The sequence below is a fragment of the Microtus pennsylvanicus genome, chromosome 1 (genome assembly GCF_037038515.1).
Source record: "Microtus pennsylvanicus isolate mMicPen1 chromosome 1, mMicPen1.hap1, whole genome shotgun sequence".
Taxonomy (NCBI): Eukaryota; Metazoa; Chordata; class Mammalia; order Rodentia; family Cricetidae; genus Microtus; species Microtus pennsylvanicus.
In genome coordinates, this window is record NC_134579.1 from 140,632,714 (window position 1) to 140,660,314 (window position 27,601).

The window sequence follows — 27,601 nt, forward strand, 5'->3', positions numbered from 1 at the left end:
GGCAGAGAAGCTGGTACTCGAACTGTCCAAAGGGCTTCCATCAGTTCCCGCTCACCTTCTCCAGAAGCTGCATGGGGCAGGGTTCTCCACCCCTGCCTTCTGGTTGCTGCTGCCACTTTGATCATCCACCCAGCCAGCCGACCACCATTGCCTGCCGCCATCTGCTCCTCCACTTGGTTCACCATGGCAGCTCTGGGAGCCATTTGCGTTTCTTTCCCAGCTGCCTCATTTGACAGGTTGGGTGCCTCTCTCAGGGTTGTCAAATAGTAATGCAGAGCAGCTGGAAGTCCTCTCCTGTTTCCCCTTCTCTTCCACAATGATATTTGAGCCTCTGGTGCAGGACTGCGCTGTGGTTATAGTCGCTTCATACTTTTTTCTCCAGGTATTGCTGTGCTGATACCTCTGGCTTCAGGGAATTCAGAAACGATTTGGAAGCTAGCAGCCACAGCCTGAGGACTATCTAGTGACTTTCTAGATGTGTCATTGATGATGCTAATCCATAGTATGAGAATTGCACAATTTTACTTTCACTGGTTTTGAGACATGGTCTCACTATGTAGCCCTGACTGTCCTGGAACTCACTTTGCAGCTCAGGTAGGGCTGGATTCATTGAGATCCACCTGGCCCTGCCTTCTGCATGCTGGTATTAAAGGCATGTGCCCCACCACTGGCTCATACACTTTTATGTGCTTAGTTAGTGCTACATCTGTTTCCCTAAAGTCGCCACATGAACATCAAATGTTTCATTGTTCTGAATTTCTGCTGTGGGTCTTCTGTCCCTCGACTTACAAATGGGAAACCCCAAAGCAAAGATACATACACACGACTTACATCACCATTTCCTTTGTGGCCAGTCTGCTTACACTATTAAACATTTACAAAATGCTTTAATTATTTTTCCTCTTTTAAAAACATTGTGTGTGTGTGTTTGTCTGTGAGTGAGATGTGCTACTGTCCATGTGCAGTTGTTCTTCATTTTATTAACTACTTTAATCAATTAATTAATTTAAGACTGGTCAATGAGATCTGTCTCTACCAGCTCCACATTCAAAATCTTGAGGTTCTATATATATGTTCCATGTTCATGACTAGTTTATGTGGGTTCTGGGAATTCAAACTAGGTCCTTGTGCTTGTGAGGATGATACATTTCTGACTGAACTATTTTCCCACCTCCTCTACAACTTTCCCTACCTTTTGTATTATATAAAATAATGATTTCTTATGGCAATTTCATACAAGTCATAATTCAATCCTCCACTACCCTGCCTCTCCCTCTGTAATGAGGATTAAAGTTGTGGTCTCATTTATGCCAGACTAGTGTCAGACCACTGAGTCCCCAGCCCCTCACTGTTGATTTCCAGAGTCCAGGTATGGTCATTTGAATGAGATTGATCCCATAAACTCATATGTTTGAATGCATGGTCTTCAGTTTGTGGCACTGTTTGGGAAGGATTAGGAGGTGTGGCCTTTATAGGAAGTGGGTTGTGGAGGTGAGCTTTGAGATCTCAAATGTCCACTCATTTCCAGTTAGCTCTTCTTCTCTCTGTCTCATGCTTGTGGATTAGGATGGTGCCTCTTCATAGTAATAGAAAAGTAACTAAGACACCAGGCAACTGCTCTTCCACTTGTTGCAATGCCCACTCCTTTAAGTATTTATTTGGACATAAGGTCTTGCTAGGTTACTTAGGCAATGGTTGATGTTTAATCTCAGCTTTCCTAATGCAGAGATGAGAAGCAAGGGTGGCCATGCCTCTCCTTAGACCTCCCTTTCTTAATAAGACTTCACTTCTCATTACTGGAGAGAGACAGATGGAGTGAGGGAGGAGAAGCAGCATCCTTTTTGTGAAGTTCAGCCAGTTCCTGTCTGATGTTGGCAGCAGAGTTATAGTGCAACGATTCAGGAAGGAAAAAGGTCAGGAAACCATGGTGATTTCAGGCTTGCATCTGTACTTTTCTGACCTTGGCAATGTGCCACAATAGACTTTAACAACCCTGGAACCTTTGTCCTGCCAAGTGGGTTTATCTGGCTCTGAACTTGCATCATTATTCTAATGTAGGATTCCCAGTGGGAGCCATGAACTGCATTTCATACAGTAGCTGCCATAATCTTCACATTTTGGGGGAGATATATTGCCTTGACCTACTAATGGAAGTACATATGTGTTAAGAACCTCTTTCTTAGGCCACACAGTGGATTAGAACATCAGCCTGGGATACAGAGGGAGACCTTGTCTAAGACAAACAAACAAAGAGTCCTATATCCAAATGTATTTGATGTGGGACTCCCCTCTGTAGATTGTGAATACCATTGGTTATTAAAGGACTGGCTTGGGCCTTCGTAGAGCAGAATAGAAGTATAACAGGGTAAAATAAACTGAATGCTGGGAGAAAGAAGGTGCAGTCAAGAGAAGTCATGAAGCTGATGCCAGAGACAGACATGAAAGAACCTTGCCAGTAAGCCATAGTCACGTGGCAAGGCACAGATTAATGTGGTTTGATTGAACAAGATCACCTGAAAGGTCTCTAAGAACCGTAAAACTACTTAGGCCAATAAACAACAGGAAGCAGTTTGGAGCAAGAACTACCCAGATTATCAAAATGATTGTTTACAAATGCTTCTTTTCATTTAAAAGGGGTTGGGTATAAATAGTTTATGGTCACAGTCAATTTCTTTTTTTTTTAAAAAAAAGGGTAATATGATATAGAGATATATACTTTGCATTAGTATGGATCTTGAACTATTGATACAATTTTAGAGCTGATTTTAATAGGATGTGTATATTTATTTCTGCTCTTATTTAAGTTATTGTGTTTGTGCAGCTCATTTAAAATTAAATGTATAATTTAAAATTACAGATTAATAGTCATTTATAATAGTCAAACCTATAGTCATGTTAGTTACATAGTCTAAATATACAACATCTAGAATAATAGTTAGATAATCTTCAACAGATCAAAGACCGACAGAATATGGCACTTAAAATATTTGAAGATCTTAGACTTTTCTCAATAGTAAGACATTTCTGCTTCTGGCAGCACCAACTACTTCAGGGAGGTTATTAGTCATTGAAGAATCTCACTAAGGAATTTGCCTTCAATATGACAAGGCTAGCCATTTGGGTAAGAAACTACTCTTGCCTGAACTGCTTGATGGTATGTTGTATGAACTGTACATGCAGGACCCACAGAAAAATGACTGCTGAACTTGCCTAAAGAAGGTGAGACAGTCAGTCCTTCAGGGTTCCTGTTTCAAGAAAGAGTCTGACAGATATTTGGCAGGACATAGAATAAAGTGACTGACAAACTGCCAATATAGGCAATATAGTCTTTCAAATTTTCTGCTTCATGGAAAAGGCTACCAATATTATGGGCCTGTAGGCTAAAGATGGATACCCAAATCTTGCAGAAGAACTTTGGATGACTGCCCAGGTAGAAAGATGTCTCTGTCAATTCTAGAGTTTTAGAAGTTGCTTACAATGCATTTTATGATTACTTAGACAATATTATATCCTTCTGGGAACTTTGAAGGAGTTGAAGGCAGATAGTAATAGTTTTTCTTAGTTATGATAAAAGATAAATTAGATATGAAACTTTGAGTTACAAATAGACTAAACGTTGTAGGTGTGATTCTTTCTTGATACATGTTTTGTTATGTGTAATTTTATTATGTTAAAGTTAAAAACCTTCCTTTGTATTTAGACAGAAAAAGTTAATGATGTGGGATTCTCCTCTGTATAATGTGAATATGTTTTATTAATAAAGAAGCTGTTTTGTCCTATGGCATGGAAGAATAGAGCTAGGCAGAGGAAATGAACTGAATGCAAGGAGAAAGAAGGCAGACTCAGGGAGATGCCATGTAGCTGCCAAAGTCAAAAGATGCCAGAACCTTACCAGTAGGACACAGCATCATGGTAATACACAGATTAATAGAGATGGTTTAATTTAAGATGTAAGAACTAGCTAGGAATATGTATAAGGTATTGGCCCAACAGTGCTGTAGTTAATATTGTTTCTGTGTGTTTGTTCCAGTCTGTGTGGGCAGGAAATGAATGAACAGTCTCCATTTACAAAACTAAAAATAATGCCTTACAGGATTGACCACAGGGTGATTTTATGGGCTCATTTTCTTCACTGAAGTTCCTTCCTCTCAAATGACCCGAGCTTGTATCAAGTTGACAATAAAGCTACCCATCAAAGATACCCAGAGGTTCCAGAAGCTCCTCTGCCAGGTGTCAGGCTCTCTCCTGCTGGATCCCAATCTCCCCACTCCTTTCTCTTCTCCTTCTATTTTCTCAGGTTTGGAGATCACCAGCCAGAGATACCATGGGGACTCTCAAGAAATCTCATCTGAAGTTCCTCAGAGACTTGGGCCAGGGACTGTGCCAACACAGAGAGACACACACAGGATCATGCAACACTCTTCTCTTACTTAAATGTGAACACATTTACATATGAATCTAAGAACATACAGATAGGCCTCCACAATTTAAGATTATACATGCAAAGACACCCCCATATATGCAAGGGTAGATTAGAAAGCACTCCTAGACTCTAACACAGAAACATAGAACTCCATTTTCATATTAGAAATGAATATATAGATATAGATATATCACAGTAAACATGCACAGGTCCATGTCCAAGAAAATAAACAGACAGAAGTGAGCTGGCATATGTACACTCACCCTCAGAAACTGAGACTCATTACTCCCTATGACCTTTTGTCCTGTGTATCTCAATCAGGGTATTCTTGCCAACATGTAGGGTAAAGGTAAGAAGATAGGGAGTTAGCAGGTCACCAACAGCCCAATCAGGAAGTATGGTACTTGTACCCCTGGACAGTGAGGAGACAGGAGGTGGGAACAACTGAAGTTGCTCAACTGGGTCAGATCCAGGTTCAGCATAAAAGTCCAGCTGGAGTGTGCAGTGAAGTGGACGGTGCTCAGACCAGGACTATGGAGCCCAGTGTCCTGCTCCTCCTCGCTCTCTTTGTGGGCTTCTTACTACTCATGGTCAGGGGCCACCCAAAGGCCCGTGGCCACCTTCCACCAGGACCTCGTCCCCTACCCCTCTTGGGAAACCTCATTCAGATGGACAGAAGAGGCCTCCTCAACTCCTTTATTCAGGTAAGACATGCCCACAGCCTGTGCCGTATGGGATTAGCCCCATGTTTGCTCCTGAAGATCACTCATTTGGGGTAAAGAAGGAACTCCTTCCAGGCAGTAGGGTCAGGTGGGAAGGCTGCTGAGTGAAAGGTGAGGTGCTGGTTGGTGGTGGATGGTGCTCAGGTTGACAGGTGTGTCCTCACTGTTGGACAGTGTGAGACACTGTGCTTGGAGTGTGAAAGGTGTTGGGGTGTCATGGCCTGCACCAAGGGCTCACAGTTTTCCTATCTGATGTTCCTTTGTTAAAAAAGAGAAAGAAAAATGTCACAGGCATCCACAGATAAGGTTTTCTTCTGCCAACACAAGGGATTAGCCTGCTACATTCAGAAACAATGGGGAGGAGAGGCAGGTCAGGAGGTGGAGTAGGTAGGGAGTGCTTATCAGTTATAAACACAAGGACCATCCAAGGAACCAACCATGGTAGCATCTTTACCAGTCTTCACAAGCAAGATTTCATGTTCAATTTCTACTTGTTTATTCATAATCACTTAGCATCTTTGGCTCTACTTACCATTTAGAGATCTGCTTTAGCTACAGCAATCCCAACTCCTGATACCCCTTGGTTTTTAATATAACACCCACCTGGACCAATGGTGTATTCATTTGTCTTTTATTTTTTGAGACAAGATCACCCTCTTTTATCAGGTAATGATCCTTCTGAGTTAATATCTCACATGCTGGATTTAAAGATGTGTGATATACCTGGCCACAAGTGTTTTAAAAATGTGCTTCCCACCTGTTGGAAAAGTCAAGTTAACATCATATTTATATTTTATTTTTTGGTTGCTTGTTTATTTGGTTGGATTGCTTTGCTGTTGTTATTTTTCTTTCTTTTTTTGTGGAGATGTGCTTTCTCTGTGAAACAGTCCTGGCTGTCCTGTCACTCACTCTATAGAAAGACTCAAACTCATCAAGATCCACCTGCCTATGCCTTCTGAGTGGTGGGATTTATTTTCATTATTTAAAAATCTAAGTCCTACATTTCTCTTTTTCCTCTTCTCTGTTTCTGAAGGCCCTTCCTACTTAGAAGTAACTATGGTTGCCTGTGTGAGTATGGATGTGGGGGCAATTGACTGGAAGGTGAGCAACTTATGAGCAGCTACATCACTGAAGTGGTACTTCCACCTGCATCCTTAACTGTCCAGAACTCACAGTGAGGGTTGGTGACATCCGCTCATGATAGTATGACATGCTGCATCTTTTTCCTGTAGGGACAGTCATCATGTCCTGCAAACAAGGTTCCCAAGCATTGGCAATGTGCTCTGGGAAGGGAATTGCTCTCCTCTACAGAACTCCTTCAAAGAACTGTTCGAATCCAGTATCCAATGTATGTGGCAATCTGGAAGCTGATCTGACTTCCATGACTGTCAGGAGATAAGGGTCTGTTTAAGATGTAGAACAAACTCATAAAATTTAATTAGTCAAGTTACCTGCTCATCTGGGTTATAATGGATACAAGTAAAACAATAAGATGTGGGAGGAAGCTGCTTGTTGGTTCCTGGCTGCTCAGCCCTGAAATAATCACACAGAAACTGTATTAATTTAGTTAATGTTAAGCCCATTAGCTCTAATTTCTTAGTGGCTAACTCTTCCATCTTACTTTAACCCATTTCTAGTAATCTATGTGTTGCCACGAGGCTGTGGCTTCCCAGCTAAAGTTCCCAGCGTATGTCTCCAGAGGCTCCATGGCTTCTCCCTAAATCTGCTTTCTTCATTTCAGCATTCAGTTTAGTTTTCCCTGCCTAGTTCTGCTCTATCCTATCATGGGCTCAAGACAGTTTCTTTATTAACCAATGTTATTCACAGCATACAGAGGAGAATCCCATATCAATAAGAATTTTAAGATTGGTTGAGAGTTCAGACAGAATTACATAAGAGACATTACTTGAACAAATCACAGAGACTTTTTAGGAAGATGACATGTATGGAAAAGAAGCCATTCCTGAGCAGTAGCTGGTACTAGGAAAAAAGTGGAGCCAGGTGGATGAGGTCACAATGTGACAGGGGAGAGGCCAGCATTGAATCTGTAGGTCATTAAAAAGAATTGGTTTGGCGTGAGCCAAAGATGGTAAGAACTGAAGTGATTCAACTAAGCAGGCAAGAGAAAGTCTCCTCATGTCTTTATCTCTTTTCTGTTGCAACCACAAAATTCCAGAGGCTAAGTTCTTAATAAATTTAAAGGCTTATCCTACTCAAAATTGTGCATTGTGACAGTCTAAGATCAAACAGTCTCTTCTTCCAGCCTTTAGTGAGAACCCTTCTCATGTGTCACAATACAGTAGAGGACAGAAAAAACCTGTTCATGCAGAAGAGGAGAACCATGTATATTGGCATTGTTTAATAATAATCCATTCTCTGAGAACCCAGTCGTCTCTGTGAGACCAGCATTAACCTATTCTATGGATCTGCCCCAAAGACCCAGTGCCTCTCACTAGGTTCTAGCTCCCCAGGGCTCTGACACTTCTCAACACAACCATATTGGGGATTAAATCAGCAGCAGAGAATCCGTGAAGGCATAGCACATGGAACAGGCAAGAGGAAAGAGCAGCTGGTCCAGACAGATGCGTTTGGATGCCATGTGGTAGTGATGTCCTGTGGTGAAACCCAGACACAACCAGCTTGACTCTCTCAAGTGCGTTGTGGATGATCCAGGAGCCTGACCCAAATACAGCTGCTAAAGACTGTGTCAGCTCTGCGATCTTCAAACCCATGTGCAGCTGACAAGCCCTCTGGAATGTTTCTTGAGAGCTTCTCTGGTGGATCAAGAAGCTGAGATCTCTTCTAGGCATCTGTGTTGATGTAAGATGGTTGCATGGTCTTTAATCAGTGTGCCTATTAAAAGACCGAGTGTTAATGATGACATTCTTTTGGCCAGTGGTAGAGACACAAATAGAAGCTGGACCATCAAAGGTACTAATTTGTGCATCAGAGACTTATTCATCAATCTAAGTATCTGTCTAACTATTATCTGTATATCCATGTATTATCTATTTGTCTATCAATCTATCTGTCTTCATTATCATCATCATCATATTTGTGTTTGTGTGACTCTGTTTGTGAATGGTGCTTATGCATATCTGGTATCTGAAGAATCCAAAGAGGTCATCAAATCCCGTGAAGCTGGCATTACAAGCAGTTTTTAGCTATCTGACATGGGAGGTGGGACAAAACTCAGGGCTTCTGCAACAAGAGCAGTGCTCTTAGCCACTGAGCTACCTCTCCTGCTCCAACTATTAAGTTTTGACTTAAGATGTTAAGCGGGCAGTGGTGGCGCACGCCTTTAATCCCAGCACTCGGGAGGCAGAGGCAGGCGGATCTCTGGGAGTTCGAGGCCAGCCTGGTCTACAAGAGCTAGTTCCGGGACAGGCACCAAAGCTACAGAGAAACCCTGTCTCGAAAAATAAATAAACAAACAAACAAAAAAAAAAGATTTTGTTGAACTGGGTCACCTCTCAAGAAGCCTACCTCCATGAATTTTAAAGATGAACACTTTCTTACCACTGATTTTGAAAATCAAGACTGGTCCCTGTCTCAGCTCTTTGTATTCACTACCTCCCACTATCCCGACACACCATCAACTGCATCTGTGTTTGAACATCATTTAGATGCAGAGGATGGAAACAAAACTTGCTTTCATGTAGCATTAAGTTGGCAAGTTTCACTTACACCGTTGATCTGATCTGAGGCTTGTTAGTTTATTGTTGCATAAGATTCGATGCTCTAATCCCATCTAAAACATAAATACATCAACATCAAACAAATGCAGAGCTTTATCTTAGCATTGTCCCCAAACAACACTGGGCACGGGCCATTTTCATAGACTTTCATTTCTATTAGCTGAAGTGCAATCTAGAGAGACTAAACGTTACAGGAGAATGAGGGAAGGTTATTTGCAACACCACACCATGCTCCCAAGGGCTATCGACACTGGAGGGTTGTCATGTTTCTGGAACCAATTCTCTGTAGATGCCCTGATAGTTGCATTGCCAGGCATTTTCCCAACTGTCCATACTGCAGTCATGACTCACATTCAGGACCACTACTAGGTGACTATCACTTTCCTTCCCATGTAACCCAGTAGATGGGTCAGGGCCATTCTCTCTGAATGTTGTCAGGAGGCATTGGACAGGCTGCAACTGGACCACAGGAAGCATGGTTCAGCAGGGCAGACTGAAAGGTATGGGCATGGAACTAATACATACTGCATCCATATCTGAATGGATTATTTTTTTGAGATAGAGTCAAATGTAGTTTGAGACTGGCTTCAAAGTGATATGCAGACAAGAATAATTACTGATTCTCTGGTCTCTACTTCTCTTGTGCCAGAATTATAAACAAGTGTTGCCCTGTCTCCCTTCTCTACAGTGCTGGTGCACTGATTAGAAAATCCAACCAATCAGTGCAGACCCTGGCTACCTTGTGAATTAACCCTTCACCTCTTAGGTCCTCAGGAGAGAAAGGGTGGCCAGGGGAGGGGTTCCTACTTACCAGTCTGTGTCTAGGTGTTTTCACAATGTAACAGCAACGTCTGCACTGACTAACCACAACCCTGGTGCTGTTATCATGGCAGCTTCGAGAAAAATATGGAGACGTGTTCACAGTGCACCTGGGACCAAGGCCCGTGGTCATGCTGTGTGGGACAGAGGCCATAAGGGAGGCTCTGGTGGACCAAGCTGAGGCTTTCTCTGGCCGGGGGACAATTGCTGCGATTGAATCAATTGTACAGGGATATGGTGAGATACGGGACAGGGTGAAGTGGCAGATGAGGTCTGGGAAGATGTGTGTTAGAGGTGGAGCCTGAGCTGTGGGGAAGGACTCAGGGTCTTTAATCTTCCATTGTAACCACCCATGCTTCACCATGTTCTTAGGTTTAGTCTTTTCCAATGGGGAACGCTGGAAGACCCTTCGGCGATTCTCTCTGGCCACCATGAGAGACTTAGGAATGGGCAAGCGGAGTGTGGAGGAGCGGATTCAGGAGGAGGCCCGATGTCTGGTGGAGGAGCTGCGGAAATCCCAGGGTGAGTCCCAGAGAATGGGCAGAAAGAAAGATGGTGACACAGGGACCCGAGTGCAGAGCCTAAGAAAGAGAAATAGACAGACAGACAGACAGACACATACACAGAGTATGGAGAGGATGAGATACTGACACAGATAGAAAGAGAGAATCACAAGGGCAGGAAAGAAACGTGAGATATTTTGGTTGCAAAATAATTCAGAAACACGTACTGCCCATGGTGGTCACTTCTCTTCAGAAATTCAATCTGTGAATTAACTTTCTTTGTAAATTGGGTAGTTTTGGTGAACACACATCCTCTCAGAATTCAGAAGGTGAGGGAAGATGACCATGAGCTCAAGGATAGGCCTGTCTACATTGTGAGATCCTGCCTTTGATGTGGCTGTGGCTGAGTTGTAGAGATCTTACAGCACCATACACAGTGGGCATGGTCCTGCATATTTGTAATACCAGCACTGCAGAGGTGGAGGCAGGAGGGTGAGATTTCCAAGTTCTTCTTGAACTGCACAAAGTGTTCAAGACTATTTTGACTTAATCGTTGTAATTGTCACCTGTTCCTGCTCCTCTCCACGGTCTCCTCTAAGTCAATCACAGAGCTTTAGTTGATGAGGGGAATGGAGCAGGAGGACCTGCAGACATGAGCTAAGCAGGGAACTGTGTTTTCTTCCTTGTGAGTGGGCTGGTGAGCAGCAGTGAGCACAGAGGCTCATGGGAGTTTGATTTTGGTAAAAATCAGAGGTACTCTGAGGTTATTTTAAGTTTGTTGTATCAAGGGCACATTGGTAACAAGACTGTTGCTTGCACCTCCATTTCTTTACACAGGGTATTTGCCATTTCTTATTGACCTTTCTCTGGAGATCTGGTAGGTCAGTGCAGAGGTGGGGAGGGAAGAAAGGTACAGAGGGTGGGGAAAATGATGGGAGAAATAAGTCAGTGATGGAGGGTCCCAGAGGAAGTAACAAGCTGAGAACAAAGCTAAAAGGGGACTGAGAGTGAAGCTCTGACCTCCAGGAAAGTATCCTCATAGGATCAGAGACCACAGACAAGACAGCCCCAGGGTGAAGGGCAACAGCGGCCAAAGACTGCTGTACTGACAACAGCCCTCCAACTGCCAGCGTGCTTGACTGAACACGGCACACAAAGGCTACAGGCAGCAGTGGCTGATGGCTTCTAGAACACCACAGAGCTCAGAAGTCAGAGAAAAGAGAGGTGGAGGAAGTTGGAGAAGTGATGGAGGAATTCGCGGAATGGATGGAGGAAGTCAGAGAAGAGATGGAAGAAGTCAGATAAGGGAAGGAAAAAGTCAGAGAAGTGATGGGGGACGTCAGGGAAGGGATGGAGGATGTCAGGGAAAGGATGGAGGACATCAGGGAAGTGATGGAGGACGTCAGGGAAGGGATGGAGGATGTCAGGGAAGGGATGGAGGTAGTCAGGCAGATAGACATGGACTTTTCGGGGGTTGTAGTTGACACAGTCATCCCTGAACTCTTCTGTGCACCATTCCTGCCAGTGGCAGTTAGCTAACAGTTCAGAGTGAGGATGTCGTCCTGGGAGGAGGAGCAGGTGCAGACTGACTACACTCACTTTATGTCTTGTTCCTAGAATCCTAATTACAGCCATGTTCCACCATGATTAGCTGAGTTTCCTTGGTGAAGGGACATCCCTTTCTGTATATAGAAATAGCATCCCATATTCTGTACAGTACTGAGGGAAGTTAAATAAAAGGATGCATGCATCTCTGAGTGAAGTGCCCAAGCTCTTATGTGCATCTATGTGCAAATGTGTTGCTGTTCATTAAGCAGTGAGTGGTGGGGACGACTTTACAGAGATGGGGCTGAATCCAAATGCTCCCCTAATTCTGTATTCCCTGTCTTTTCTCCTGTATCCTTCAGGAGCCCCCCTGGACCCCACCTTCATCTTCCAGTCCATCACAGCAAACATCATCTGCTCCATTGTCTTTGGAGAGCGCTTTGATTACAAAGATCGCCAGTTTCTGCACCTTTTGAACCTGATCTATCAGACCATATCACTCCTCAGCTCATTCTCTAGCCAGGTCAGTGGGCAAGAAGAAAAGAGAATCCAAGGCAGAGGGGAAAAAAAGGCTGCTTTGTGAGTGAAGAAGGGAGTGTCTTATGGCTGGAAGAAGGATAGAGACAACATGGAAAAGCAAGGAGCATATGACCTGGAGGGATGGAATGAAGGAGGAACAGAGGGAGAGAGGGATGTTGAGCACAGTGGAGAGACCTGAATGCAGAAATACAGAGCCATCCAGACATGGGAAAATGATGACGTGGGGGATGCAGCTCTACCTTAGAGGACAAGGAACACACTATTTCATGCATTAGCCTTTGGGTTCGTCCCCAGGACTTGGTGGTGTACATCACATGAAATAACAGCATTTTGGTGTTGGAGACTGGGCTATCAGAAATTCGGGCTGATCCTAGGCTACATGTTGAATTTAAAGCCTGTCTGGCATTAATGTGTTCAAAATACAGTAAGACATAAATTAAAACAAAGTAAGACAAAACAGAAAGGGATATTGAGAGAGCGAACAGAGGAGAGGAAAGGGAGATACAGAGAATGTAAAATGAAGGCTAGAGACTGATTTGAAGATACAGTTCAAGGCATGTGTATGTATGGTGTGCATGTATGAGAGAGGTGTTTGGGGGTGACTATGGTTGTGTGTGTGTATTTTCCTTCATGGCATCTGTGAAACTAGGAGCACTGCTCACTTCCTGAGACCTACTACTTCCAGCTGACCTCCTCCGTCCATTTTTTTGCAGGTGTTTGAGCTCTATTCAGGTTTCCTGAAGTTCTTTCCTGGTACCCACAGACAAATCTACAAAATAATGCAGGAAATTCTTGACTACATTGGCCACAGCGTGGAGAAGCACCGGGAAACCTTGGACCCCAACAATCCAAGAGACTTCATCGATACCTACCTTATACGCATGGAGAAAGTAAGTCCTGTGTGAATGAGAGGGGATGGCTGAGAGTGAAGGCTGAGGATGTGAGCGGAGGAAAGGGGGAAGAGAATGGAGAGGAGAGACAGGAAATGGAGTAGAAGAGATGCAGAAGTGTCTGGAAAATGATGAAAATAAAAGGAGGAGAAAATGTGATATGGAGAAAGAAGGGTGGGGAAGAAACACAGAGTGAGGGACAAAAGGCAGGAAAGGCCTCAGAGAAAGAAAGAACCTGGGAGACAAACCGTGGTAAACTACAAGAGAGCACAGTAGAGAGAGAAGGCAGAGCAGAAGCCAAGTGACATTGCCGAGGACTGGAAAATGCCATGTGGTCCAGATAGTGAGACAGAAGGACAGTTCCCAGGATGTGTGTGCATCTCCCTGCAAGACTCCTGTCACCCTTGACCCTCCCTTCTCTCTCCCATCTGGAACCAGGAGAAGTCCAACCAACACACAGAGTTCCATCACCAGAACCTCATGATCTCCGTGCTGTCTCTCTTCTTTGCTGGCACCGAGACCAGCAGCACCACGCTCCGCTTTGGCTTCCTGCTCCTGCTCAAATACCCCCATGTAGCAGGTGAGCAATAAGCAGCCAGTTGGGGAATCTTCTAGCTTCCTTTTTTTCTGCAGAGGTTTGTGAGGATGAGAGAGACATGAGCCTCTTACATCTGGAGCTCTGAAGGCTTTGGTCAACTTCTAACCTAAGGCAGTGCTGTGCGTGGTGTGTGAATGAACACTCAGCTGGTCCATTTCCATTGTTTTCTGCTAAAACATGAAGGTTGATTCATCTGTCTATCCTTTCTTTCTCCTCTTCCTTCCTTCCTTGCTTCTCTCTTTCTTTCCTTCTGTCTTTGCATCCATCTGATACTCATCTTTCTGTCCATTCACCTGTTCATCTATTTACCCATTCTATTCATGCTCCAACCATTATTTAACCATCCATATATTCAGTTTTTTCACTCATTTTATATCTATACACCTGTTCACCCACACATGTAATCCTCTGCCCATCATCTTTATACTCATAGATTATTAATCCTTGATTATTTCATCTGTTTGACCCAATGACATATATTTCATTCATTTATTTGGATGAATCAGTTCGTGAGTTTTATTCTTTATCACGGCTAGTTGAGCAGGCTCTCTGTCATTGATTCGTTGGTTCATTCATATACAAAGCTTCTCAATCCTTATTCTTTCCCACTGGCCTTGAATTCACCCTTCATGTGTCAATCCAACCCTTGCTTGGTTGTATTCATTGATCTATTTGTGTTTGCACCATTTATTGACTTGTTAACTGATTAATACAATGAATGAGAAGTGGAATGTGTACATCCAGTTTTGCTTTGCTCATTTCACTCACTCAGCAATCTTTCCTTTAGTACCCAACTCATCCATTGCTTGGCTGACTTCCACCTCACATTCTAAGAATTTGAAATCGATGTGATGTTGTTGTGAGTGTGTCTGCTGCTGCTCGGATGAGGAGGTGGGAGGACAACTTTGTGCAGTTGAGTCTCTCCTGTACATTCTCATGGGTTCTGATGTCAAAGCCAGGCTGTCAGGATGGAAATCAATGCATTTGCTGACTGAGCCCTTTCATTGGTCAATATACTCACAAATGTGTTCATATTCTGTATTTTTATACATAGATTAATTCACTTCCTTTTTATTCCTGAGGATATAGCCTCAGATTGTTAGCCTGTATTTTTAATTTTTTTAAACTAATGCTCATTGCTGTTTTGTTGTAAAAAGAGCAGCGGACCACTTCCCACTCTCCGGCTCCCAGCCGCCTGGCTAGCTTATATCCTAAAATAACAACACACAAATTGTATTCATTTAAACACTGCCTGGCCATTAGTTCTAGCCCCTTATTGGCTAACTCTCACATCTTGATTCAACCCATTTCTAATAATCTGTATGTCACCACGAGGTCGTAGCTTACCGGGAAAGATTCAGCAAGTCTGACCTGGTGGCTAGCTCCATGGCGGCTCTCTCTGACTCTGCCTGCTTTCTCCCAGCATTCTGTTCTGTCTACTCTGCCTATCTAAGTTTTTCTCTATCAAAAGGCCGAGGCAGTTTTCTTTATCAACCAATGAAAACAACACATAAAAAGAAGACCCTCCTACACCATTGTTTTGTCCGCATATATGTCTGTGCGAGGGTGTTGAATCCACTGGACCCAGAGTCACAGACAGTGCAAGCTACCATGATGGTGCTGGAAATTGAACCCAGGTCCTCTTCAAGAGCACCCAGTGTTCTTAACCACTGAGACATTTTCTCTCCAGCCTCTGATATTTTCAAATATAAATTTCATGCAAAGAACTCTCTCTCTCTCTCCCTCTCCCTCCCTCCCTCTCTCTCTCTCTCTCTCTCTCTCTCTCTCTCTCTCTCTCTCTCTCTCTCTCTCTCTCTCTCTCTCTGTGTGTGTGTGTGTATGTGTCTGTCTGTCTGTCTGTTATGCAAGAACACAAATTATAACATTGCATTTCAAATGCAGAGAATTCTTACCATCATCCCCTCCAGCCCCCACCAAGATTGATAGATAAAATAGCCCTTTGCTGTGGGTTTTTCTTTTCTTTCTTTTATGACCGTGGTGGGAGCTCTGGAGAGAGGGTCTAACACAGCTCTAAGCGTGGCTGGAGAGATAGATGTCTGAGAGAAGCGCAGGTGTGCATGTCCAGAAGTGCAGTGTGTCTTTCTCAACAGAGTCTCCTGGCTCTGCACAATTCCTAGGATATTGGCTCACAGAAAACAGGGTCACTTGTCCATGAACAGGGCAAGCATTGTCTGCTCTCTCCCTTTTCTGTGCAGAGAAAGTTCAAAAGGAGATCGATCAGGTGATTGGCTCACACCGGCCACCAACCCTTGATGACCGCAACAAAATGCCTTACACTGAAGCTGTCATTCGCGAGATCCAGAGATTTGCAGATATTCTCCCGATTGGAGTGCCGCACAAAGTCACCAAAGACACTTTGTTCCGAGGGTACCTGCTCCCCAAGGTGAGACCAGCTGCCATTCCACATCTCTATGCCATGGTCATTCTCCACTCTCCCAATCACCACCCTCAGCCTATTTTTGGTTTCCCAGCATTCTGGGGTTCCCTAAGGCCTAACTGCCTGCAGATGGGAGTCAGGGTATGCTAATATCTTTGTCTCTCACAATGTCTCCTAGAACACTGAAGTGTACACCATCCTGAGTGCAACCCTCCATGACCCACGGTACTTTGAACAACCAGATGCCTTCAATCCTGACCACTTCCTGGATGCCAGTGGGGATCTGAAGAAAAATGAAGCTTTTATGCCCTTCTCTATAGGTGAGACTCACCTGTGCTTCATTTCCGAGACAGTAGAGGGCAGGCGCATCCTCCAGGATACATTCAGGACTAGGTCCAGTCTGTTCCAGCTGGGAACCCATTCCACCTGGCTACTGTTCCGGGGGGGGGGGGGTAGCTTGAACTAAAGGTGCATCCTGCTCAGAAGGATTTTGGAGTGGTATTGAAAAGCCTCTAAACCTGAGCATATTCATTGTTTTCTTATTTTACTATGAGAGGGAACCTTTTTAAAAGAGTGATTAAATGGCTGACAGAGGAGAACAATGGATGTTCACAGAGAACACAATGGGCTAAGTGCACAACCAGGCTTCTCCCGCTGCTCCCAGCAATAAATAACATATTGATTCATAGGGAGGATGGGGATACAGATATTCCCAGGTCAGGATGTTCGGGGTGTCTTTAAAGTCAATGCAGTAACGCCCAAGTAAAGTCCTCAAAAGAGCAGAGGACAGTTTCTCCACTTTAGAAAGTGCAATGAGCAAAATAATCCATTCATTGTTTTCCAGTTGCATCAAATCCATCAGTTATTTATTTTTCTATTAGACATTTGTTTATTAATTTCCCATTTTATTAAAAGTAGGCTCTTACCTCATACAATATATGCTGATTACTGTTTTCCCTTTCCGCTCCTCCTTCCAATTCCTCTCCACCCTTCCACCCAACAGGGTACATCCTTTTCTGTCTCTCATTAGAAAAGAAACAGTCTTCTAAGTGATAACAACCAAACATGATGAAATAAAATATAAGATAAAACAAAAACCATCACTTCAATGTTATACAGTGCAAATGAACAGAAAAAGTAGAGTCCAAGAGAAGGCACTAGAAGCAGAGACTCACTCATCCGCACACTCAGGAATCCATGGACACAATAAACTGAAAGCTTTAAGATGTGCACAGAGGACCTGGTGCAGACCCGAGCAGACCCTGTGCCTGCTGCTTCAGTCTGAGTTCATATGAGCTTTGCTCAGTTGGTTCAGAGCCTTGTGCTCTTGGTGTCTGGCATCCCCTCCGACTTTTAACCTCTTTCTGCCTCCTCTTCCTCTGGGTTCTCTAATCTCTAATGACAAAGGCATTCCATTTAGAGCTCTGTGTTTCAAGATTTCTCTCTCTGTGAAATGTCTGGCTGTGTCACTCTGAATTTGTTTCCAGCTCTGCAGGAGGAAGCTTCTCTGGTGATGGATGAATAAGGAGGGCTCTGATCTGTGTAGCAGAATATCTTCAGGGATCTTTTTGTTGTTACTTTAATTTTTCTTTTTGTGCAGTAGCTTTTTTTTATCCTAGTTCCTGGTTCCTGCTCACTCAAGCAATGCCGCATATTCAAACCATACATTGGATAATTACTCCCACAATGCACTGCATTGTGCCACTGTTGAGCCCTGATATTTCGTACAGGAAGGATAGCATGGTTCATCAAAGGTTTTGTGGCTGGGTTGGTGTATACATTTCTCCTTTGGTAGCCTGTAGAATACTTCCTATAGCAAAGATGCTAAATCAGGGATGTGAAGGTTCTATATAGACACCAGCTACATGTCTCCAGTCCAGTGAGTTGTGTGGGAATTGTCTTAAGCAATAAGGCCTTGCTGTCAGTTTGTGGAATCAACCTACTGTCTTGGAAACAGCCTTTGGGTTGTTTGGGGTCTTCCGTGGGATCCCTTTGGTCAGAAACTCACATGAATGCAGCCCAGTCCTGGTAATAGAAACTTCATTTAGTGAGAAGAGGGACCAAGTCTCCCTCATGATTTGGAGACTTCATTTGAATTGCCTTTCTGTAGTTTAGGAAGTTTCTACTATACTAGGTTTCCACACCAGCACCCAATGCCCCTCAATTCTAACTGTCTCTCCCCACACTCTATCCCTCAAGCCCAGCTCTCCTCCCTCTTGGACCTCCCATTCCTGTCCCTTATGATGCCCCTAGTATACCCATGAACTCTATTCTATTTCCCCCTCCCATGGAGATTTATATTCCCCTTCTAGTACTTTTGTCTGTATCTAACGTTCTGGGTCTATGGATTGTAGCTTGGTTATTATTTATTTAATGACTAATATCCACATATAAGTGAATACATGCCATGTTTATGTTTTAGGGTCTGGGCTACCTTACTCAGAACTCTTTTCTAGTTCCATCTCTTTGCCTGAATTTTCATGATGCTGTATTTTTTTCTTAAACATCCTAATAATAGTCCATTGTATAAAGGTAACACATTTTATTCATCCTTCTGTTGAGGAACATGAAGTTTGTTTCCAATTCTGGCTTCTATGAATAGATCAGGATTGAGCATGGTTGAGCAAGTGCCTACGTGGTAGGATTAAGCATCCTTAGGGTATATGCCCAAGAGTGCTATAGCTGGGTCTGGAGAGAGGTGAATTTCTAATTTTCTAGAGACCTACCACACTGATTTCTCAGTGGCTGTATAAGTTTGCACTCCACCCGCAATGGAGGAGTGTTCCCCTTACTCCACATCCTCTCCAGCATGAGCTGTCACTTGTGTTATTGATCCTAGCCATTCTGAAGGTGTAAGATGGAAACCCCAAGTCATTATGATTTACATTTCCCAGATGACTAAAGCTGCTGAACATTTCTTTAAATGTTTCTCAGCTATATGAGTTTGCTCTATTGAGAATTCTCTGTTGAGATCTGTATGCCATTTTTACATTGGATTATCTCTTTTTTTATATCTAATTTCCTGAGTTCATTATATAGTTTGGATATTAGTCCTTTATTTGATGTAGAGGTGATAATAATATTTCCCATTTTGTAGCTGCCACTTTTTATCCAAGTGATGGTGAATTTCGCCTTGCAAAAGCTTTTTAGTTTCATGAGTTCCCAGTTTTGTTGATCTTCTTGTTCTGTTCAGGAAGTCATAACAGGTTCTTCAAATCTATTCCCCACTTTTATTCTCTATTATGCTCAGTGTATCTGGTTTTATGTTAAGGCCTTTGATCCATCTGAAGTTGAGTGTGTGTAGTTAGGTAAGTATGGACCTATTTGCATTCTCCTACATGCAGTCATCCGATTTGACCAGCACCATTTGTTGAGGATGCTGTCTTTTTTCCCAGTGTGTATTTCTGGCTTCTTTGGAAGAATGTTGTTTTTACTATGCTAATCCTACTGATTCATCAGCACAGGAGATCTTTCCATCTTCTCATGTCTTCTCCAATTCTTTCTTCAAAGACTTGAAGTTTTTATTGCACAAGCCTTTCACTTGCTTGGTTAGAGTTACCCCGGGATATTTATATTATGTGAAGCTATTGTCAAAGTTGTTGGTTCCCAGAGTTGTTCTCAGTGCGTTTTTCATTTGGATGTAACAGGGTTACTGGTCTTTGTGAGTTAATTTTGTGTCCAGCTATTTTTCTGAAAGTGTTTATCAGCTATAGGAATTACCTAGTGGAAATTTTTGGGGGACACACACAGACACACACATACACACACAATCATATATATCATCTGATAATAAGTTTACTTTTTCTTCTTCCTTTCAATTTGTATCCCCTTGGTCTCCTTTCGTTTTATTATTACTTTAGTTAAGACTTCAAGTATTCTACTGAATAGATGTGGAGATTTTAGACAACATTGTCTTGTTCTGAATTTTAGTGGAATTGCTTTGAGTTCCTCTCTATTTAAGTTGATGTGGGCTGTAGGCATGCTGTAAACTGTCTTTGTTATGTATAGGTGTGTCCCTGTGTCTCTGTACTCTCCAGTACATTTATCATGAAGAGGCACTGGTTATTGTCAAAGTCTTTTCTGCATCTAATGAGATGAGCACATGGGTTTCTTTAAGTTTGCATATATTTATTATGTTTCATATAATGGTTCATATATATTGAACCATCCTGGATCTCTGGAATGAAACATATTTGATCATGGTGGATGGACTTTTTGTTGTGTTCTTGGATTTGGTTTTCAAGTACTTTATAGAGTTTTTTTGCCTTTATAAGGCAAGTTAGTCTGTGATTCTCTTTCTTTGTGGTTTGGCTATCAGGGTAACTGTGGCCTCATAAAATGAAATGGACAATATCGCTTGTGTTTCTATTTTGTGGAATAATTTGAGGAGTATTCATAGAAACTCCTGTTTGAAAGTCTGATAGAATTCGGTGTTGAAACTCTTTGTCCCTGGGCTTGCTTTTTTTTTCTTTTTCTTTTCAGGGGGCGGGAGGTTGAATATAGGGAGAATTTCAGTGACTGTTTCAATTTCTCTAGGGATTATAGGTCTGTTTAAATTCTTTATTTGATCTTGATTTCACTTTGGTAAGTAGTACCTATCAAAAAATACCCATTTCATTTAGATTTTCCAATTTGGTGAAATACAAGTTTTTTTAAGTATGTCCTTTAACTTCTCTGATTTCCTTGGTGTCTTTTATGTCTCACCTGTTGCTTCTGATTTCATTAACTTGTTCAATCTCTGTCCACCTTTTTATTTAGATAAGAGTTCATCAACCATATTGATTTTCTGTAAGAACTAATTCTTTGTTTCTTTCTTTATTTTTATGGCGCTTTTTGCTTCTATTTATTGATTTCAATCTGGAGTTTGATTATTTTTTGCTATATGCTCCTTTCGGTGTGACTTCTTTTTGTTTTAGAGCAGTGGTCCTGACCCTTCCTAATTGTGTCAGCCTTTTATAACATCAGTTAGCTCCAGCATTTCTCTGTTTAGTTTTGTCTGGATGACCTGTCTATTGATGAGTGTGGAGAGTTGAATTCTCTCACTATCAGTGTGTGAGGGTCAATGTGTGATTTAAGCTGTAGTAGTTTTCTTTTGCAAACTTGGGTGTTCTTGTGTTTGGGGCATAGATGGTTAGAATTTAAATGTGCTCTTGGTGGATTTTTCCTCTGATGAATATGTAGTGTGCTTCCCTGTGTCTTCTGATTTCATTTAACTCTAATCTGTTAGATATTAAAATAGCCACAGCAGTCTGCTCCTCAGGTCCATTTGCTTGGAATGTCTTTTTATAGCCCCTTACCCTGAGGTAATGTCCTTGATGTGAAGGTGCTTTCCTGGATGCACAGAAGGATGGATCCACTTTTTGCTTCCATTCTGCTAGTGTTTCTTATTTCATTTTGGAAATTGAAACCGTTCATGTTGAGAGATATCAATGGCCTATGACTGCTGATTCCTGTTATTTCATTTTTGTTATTGTTGGTTTTGGTGGTATTGGTGGCGGTGGTATTTGTTTGTATTTTTATACTTTTGATTTTGGTGGTTGGGATTATTTTATTCCCTGTGCTTTCTTGTTCACAATACTTTCAGATTGGAGCTTTTCTTTGAGCACTTTCATTTGGGCTAAATTTTTAGATAAATATTGTTTAAATTTTTCTATCTATGGTGATCAAAAGGTTTGCTGTTTATTGGACTCTGGCCTGATATCTGGTTCCTTTTCTTTTTTTTTAATCTGCAGCACTTCTATCTGGGCCCATCTGGCTTTAAGTGTCTCCATTTAGAAGCCAGGTGTAATTCTAATAGGTTTACCTTTATATGTTTCTTGGTCTTTTTGGTTTGAAACTTTAAATATCTTTGCCTGGTCTATACATTAGTGTGTTAATGGGTCTTTTCTTTCTGGTACAATCTATTTGGTGTTCCATAAGATTCTTGTACCTTTATAGACATCTCCTTCAGATTAAGAAAATTTTCTTCATGATTTTGCTGAAAATATTTTCTGGTCCTTTGAGCTGGGGTTCTTTTCCTTCTTTAGTCCTATTGTTTCTAAGTGTGGTCTTTTCACAGTATTCCGGATTTCTAGAATTATTTTCGGTCATGAGTTTTTCAAACTTAACATTTTTTCTAACTGATATATCTATTTCTTCTGTCATATCTTCAGGGCCGGAGAATCATTCTTCCACCTTGCTGGTGAAGCAGCCTGTTTAGTTCCTCTTCTAATTCATAAATTTTTTGCTTCCAGAATTCCCCCATTTGGGTTTTCTTTCTTGATTCCACTTCCATTTTCAGGTCTTAAACATATTATGTGTTTTCCTGGATTTTTTTAAGGGATTTAAAATTTCCTCTTTAAGGCCCTCTACCACCTTCAGAAGGCAGTGTTAAGGTCTTTCCATGGGCTGCAGCTATGTCAGATGCGCAGGGTGAACTGTGACTGGTCTGCTGGACTTGCATGAATTCACAACGTCCTGACTGTTACTGATTTTGTTTTTAATGCTGGCATTAAGGAATCTGGTTTTGATGTGATTGTGGGTCTGTGTGCCTATTTCTGGGTTTGTCTTTTTTGGGTGGGTGTTTGGTTTCTTGGTTTCTGGGTTTTAGGTGAACATGATGTGATGGCTGTGTGATTCCTCATAGGAAATTTTCTGTGAATCTCTTTCCCTGTCCTGCCCAGCTGGTGTGTTCCCAGGGAATGCCTGCTGGTGTTGGAGGCTGGGATAATGGGATGAGCTGCTGGAAGGAGGATTGGAGGAGAAGATCTTTGTGATTCACTGGGTATGGGGTCATGGAGGCAAGGGAGATCACAACAGGCATTCTGCTGCAGAGCTGGAGGTGAGATGGGGGCAGTGGGGGTGGATCTGGAGAATCAGAAGGAGATGCATGGATTCTCTGTCAGCCTACCTGCTTCCCTGGTCAGAGTGGACTTTGGGTTAGTAAGGGGTGTCTTATGAAGAAGATCAGGGAAATCCAAAGAGATGGGGAGTGTGGGTAGGAAAGGCTGCAGCAAGGGTTCTGTTTCAGAGGTGGGGTGAGGACTGGGGTGTGGGTCTTGGGGAACAGAGGGAGGGTGAAGATCTGCAGTCAGCCTACCTGGATCCAGGGCAGGAGTGGCCTGTGGGTTAGCAGAGAGAGTGCGAATTGTTTTTCTTAGGGAACAACAACAAGAACAATTGACATCATTTATGAACTGCCATGAGCTTGTAAGACATTCGGCTAGGGAGGGATTTATCTGTGAGCACTGGGGAGATGAGGCATGTCATCGCACACTTGTCTGTATTAAATACTCATTGGCTTGTTAAACTCTAAGAGAGATCAAAATTACTAGCATTTATTTTTTCCAAGAACCCATTCATGATCGACAAGCTCCTGAACTAGAGGAAGGTCAGATTTATAGCACCCATCAGTGTCTGTAGACCAGAGGGAGCTGTGCATGGTCACACAGCCTGATGGGTTCCAGATCTTCTTTTGCCTTACTTGGCCATGCTGAGGTTGTTGGCAGCCTGTGGCAGCTCAACTGATGTGAGTGACTGAGATTGGTTCTTCACTGGACGAATATAATCTCAAATTAGTGTGTTGTTCAGTTGCCAGTATTTGGTTAGTTTGTTACATACAGAAGTGTCCTCTGGCCAAATTTAATTCAGTTGAATGGACTCTATGGGGTGTAAACTTAGTGTTCAGGTTTCTTATCTTTTGGAAAAAGATAGGCTCTAGAAACAATTGGTTAGCTTTTAGTTGCCTCCCACCACCCCTCATGCTAGGGATGGAGCCCAGGGCTGTCTGTTACCAAGGTAAGCAAGTTCTCTTACAATGAGCCCATTACCTCCAGCCTCCTCCTTGTGCATTCTAGAGATGCTCTCCTGCTGAGCATGTCTGTCCTCATCCCCTCACAGAGGGATTTAAGGCAAGTGTTCTCCTGCTGAGCTATGTCTCCTCTAGGAAATGTCTATCCCTAGGTGCCAAGAGACTTCAGTGTCCCTGGGCTCAGCCCTGCTCCTGAATTATTCATATGACTGTCCCAAGAGTAGAAAGGCAAAAATGTGAAAAATAGACTGAGCCAAATCAATGATAGAGAGGTATGAAGATTAAGACAGATTCCAATAAAAAGAGACTGACAGAGACACAAGGAATCTACAATAGGAGATGTGTGGTAGGAATCAGAGCGTGGACATGAGAGAGAAGATGATTGTTAAAGAACCACATGTGAAGAAGTAAGTCAGGAAGAGAGGAAGGGGACAGAGAAGGGAAGGGGAGAAAGCATAACTAGAAAGAGACCAAGAAGTAGGAGGGAAGACACAGAAGGAGGATGTGACAACGTGTCCTTAGACAGAAAAACGGGAGGGACTGAGATGCTATCTAGGGAGTTTAGAAAGACACAAATGGATGGAAGACATCTAAAGACAAATAGTTCTGATATGTACAGACACAGGTTCAGGTAGGTTGCCATTGGCAGAAAGAAAAGAGTAAAGAGAGAGAAACAGAGAGAGAAAGACAGAGACACAGAGAGACAAAACGTGTTAGAGCCAAGAGACATAAATGGTGTCCCAAATAACAAGCAGTTGGAGGGCACAGGGGCTGCTGGGAATCCCTCCTCCACCTGGAGGCCGGAGGCAGCCAGTTGCAGAGTAAGAATCACTGAGGTACAGGCAGGTGGTAGAGCCTCTGCCTGGAATTTCTGGCTCCCTTGCTCTGTGCTGTTCCATGCATGAGGAGACAAACCAACAAGGGCTAATTATATCCATGAGAACCCGTTGGATGCCATGGAGCCTTCATCGTGTGCCCATTCTCTATTGTGTGAACAATTGTATTTGAATCTCCATACGTATTTTCTGCTGTGTGTGACTTTGGATTATGAAAAGAAACCTGCAGTTCCGTTTAGGGAGTCTACAAGTCAAATTACTCTCAGTAGTCCTGACTTGAAGTTCATTGATCTCAAGCTGAAGAAGAAATGGGAGGGGAGGTGCGGATGAGAGACAGAGGGGACAGAGACAGGGGACAGACAGAGAGCTCTTGCAATGTGTTCCATTATCTTCCTGCTGTGATCTCCCAAGTGCTGCACTTGCAGGCATGTGACTCTATACCTGGCTCATATAGGACCCTTGATATCATCCAATTGTTGATCTAAGAATCTTTGTAAACAACACCTTCACCCTCAGGGCAGCCAAGGAGATGGGGACCAATCTCCCCACCTGAGAAAGAAAGGAACATTAAAGATTTTACATTATATATGTTTACACATACATATTTATTCTTACTCTATTGTGTTCTTACAATTCTGAAACAAAGGACTCTGATAATAAACATAACCTAGAAATTACCATGTGACATTCACCAACAATTTGTCTTGCATTCTATGATTGAATTATTTCATATATATGTGCACTATGGAGGGTGTGTATATGTTTATGACAGAGGACAGACTGTGGGAGTTTGTTCTCTCCTTGCAACATGTGTGTCCATGGGGTGAACGCATATCCTCAGGTTTGATGCAGGCTGCCTTCCATGATAAGAAGTCTCACTGGCCCTTACACCAATTGTTTAAAGTTTTGTGAAACTCTTACCATGTTCACTTGAATTGCAAGTTAAGAATCAAATTCATTCTTCTCCATTTCAATGGGAGAGTTGTCTGGGTTTGGGGAAAGGACAGTTCAAAAGCTATATACTACCCTGGGGCTCACATGGCTCATTCTCTGTGCCCACAGGAAAGCGCATTTGTCTTGGCGAAGGCATTGCCCGCAACGAATTGTTCCTTTTCTTCACCACCATCCTCCAAAACTTCTCTGTGTCCAGTCCCGTGGCTCCTAAAGACATTGACCTCAGGCCCAAGGAGAGTGGCTTGACCAATGTAGCTCCAACATACCAGATCCAGTTCTTGCCCCGCTGACTGGGCTGAGGTGGCCAGGTGTCCCCACTCCTGTTGAGAATGGCCTTATCTTTCTTCCTCTGTGGGAACTGCTGCCAACAAGGCCATAGGTCACTACTCACATCCTTCAACCTTACTACAGCTTCTGCAAAACTCTCAGATGTGTTTTTCTGCCCTGAAAATGGCATAGGAGAAATCAATCAATGTCTTTCTTGATGTGTGAACCGAGAGACTTCTGAAGGCCACATCTCACGCTGAGTCTGTTCCTTACTGCACCCAAAAATAACAGTTTTCATGTAGAGACTTCTGGTGCTCAACGAAACAATCTAATGAATGCCGGAGGTCATGTCAGAGGAGGAACAGGTGGAAATTGAAGTTCAAAGGGTCAGATCACGAGGAAGAAATCTCTATGATGGGTTAATCTTGTTTTACGCAAGACTATGAGAACACAGACTCTGCAATATCTTTTGATTCCACATTGCTTTTACATGTTTGCTGCTACAATTTCCCCCGGGTATCTGGCTTTCCCTGGTGTGAGTAGATGTGGGGAGACCCCACTTCCTGTAACATAGTGTGTTTCTCTCATGAAAACAACCTGATATACTGGGAAATTTAATCTGTAGATTATCAAGAAGATGATTCCTCCGGAACTGTGCTGTCTATTTGATATAATGTTAGATTATACAGAGTTTTGGTAAATAAAAATGGAAGTAATTCACAGTTGTTGCCTATGAGCTCCGGCTAAGGGAATGCTCCAGATCACAGCTCAACTTAAGAAAAACAATGAGCCAGCTGTCTCAAGTTTCTTGAATATTACATTTTGGTATAAGGCTGTTTGGAGAATGAACGAGGAATTTTTCAGGATGTGAACCCTTGATTTCATGAAGGATCTCTGAGAATCTCCTCCCCCACCATAAAGCCATGTGAGTTGAGTCTTTATTCCCACACATCCATGGTGGTTCAGAGAAATAATCTATGGTCCCAGCTTCCACCTGACCATGACACTTTTGGAACCCAGTCCCCCTCTTTCAGTTTTCCATATCCAATATCATCTGCTCCATGATATTTGAGTGCTCTAATTTCTAGCATCCCAAATTTGTACATTCACTAAGTTCACTGAGTGAAAGATTCACTATCACCAGCTCTTTGTATACCCTGCTAAGGTCAGAGATTACACCATGGGCCAAGAATCAGTATGGGTGGATTCTCAGAATAGACCAGTGGTCTAGAACACAGAGACAAGAAAGCTCCCAGATGTCAGATTTCTAAAGGAGTGGAGATTACTTTAGTTTCTCTGTGTTTCTGAGGATGTTGTCACTCAATGGGTAACCAGCAACATCCACAGCAACTGAAGAAGAGGAGATGTGTGAAGTGAAGGCATGTTCAGATTGTAAAGTGTGCACCTATCTGCATGGAGCCCTGGGTGCATGACCTAGGTGCTAGCTGTTTGAGGAGTACTCTGTCCATTGGGGAGAGCAAGGCAGATTTAAGAGCATTAGAGTCCACTGGTGTGGGGACAGGGAGATAAGAGTCAGCATGTGAACAGAGAGGGGACGTAAGAAGGGAGAGGTAGGGGAGACACCCTGCCATTGGAGTAGTTTGGACAGGGAGGTGATA

General features: G+C 42.8%; 1 protein-coding gene and 1 long non-coding RNA gene across 2 annotated transcripts in view; one reads left to right on the top strand and one right to left on the bottom strand.

Moving 5' to 3' along the window:
* The window catches only part of LOC142859176 (uncharacterized), a 376,470-nt gene that overhangs the window by 254,865 nt on the left and 94,004 nt on the right, over nt 1-27,601 (bottom strand). The window lies entirely within an intron of this gene.
* On the top strand, nt 4,922-26,704 carry LOC142859124 (cytochrome P450 2B1-like). Its single transcript, XM_075989465.1, has 9 exons — nt 4,922-5,127; nt 9,737-9,899; nt 10,035-10,184; nt 12,073-12,233; nt 12,964-13,140; nt 13,579-13,720; nt 15,955-16,142; nt 16,315-16,456; nt 25,824-26,704. The coding sequence occupies exons 1-9, from the start codon at nt 4,957-4,959 to the stop codon at nt 26,003-26,005; spliced, it is 1,476 nt and encodes a 491-aa protein (XP_075845580.1). The 5' UTR covers nt 4,922-4,956; the 3' UTR covers nt 26,006-26,704.

Bases quoted from the DNA above. Each gene is read 5' to 3' on its own strand.
- LOC142859124 (XM_075989465.1), top strand. From the start codon at position 4,957: ATGGAGCCCAGTGTCCTGCTCCTCCTCGCTCTCTTTGTGGGCTTCTTA. The intron at 9,900-10,034 runs GTGAGATACGGG...CCATGTTCTTAG, and splicing joins ATCAATTGTACAGGGATATG to GTTTAGTCTTTTCCAATGGG. The intron at 12,234-12,963 runs GTCAGTGGGCAA...ATTTTTTTGCAG, and splicing joins TCAGCTCATTCTCTAGCCAG to GTGTTTGAGCTCTATTCAGG.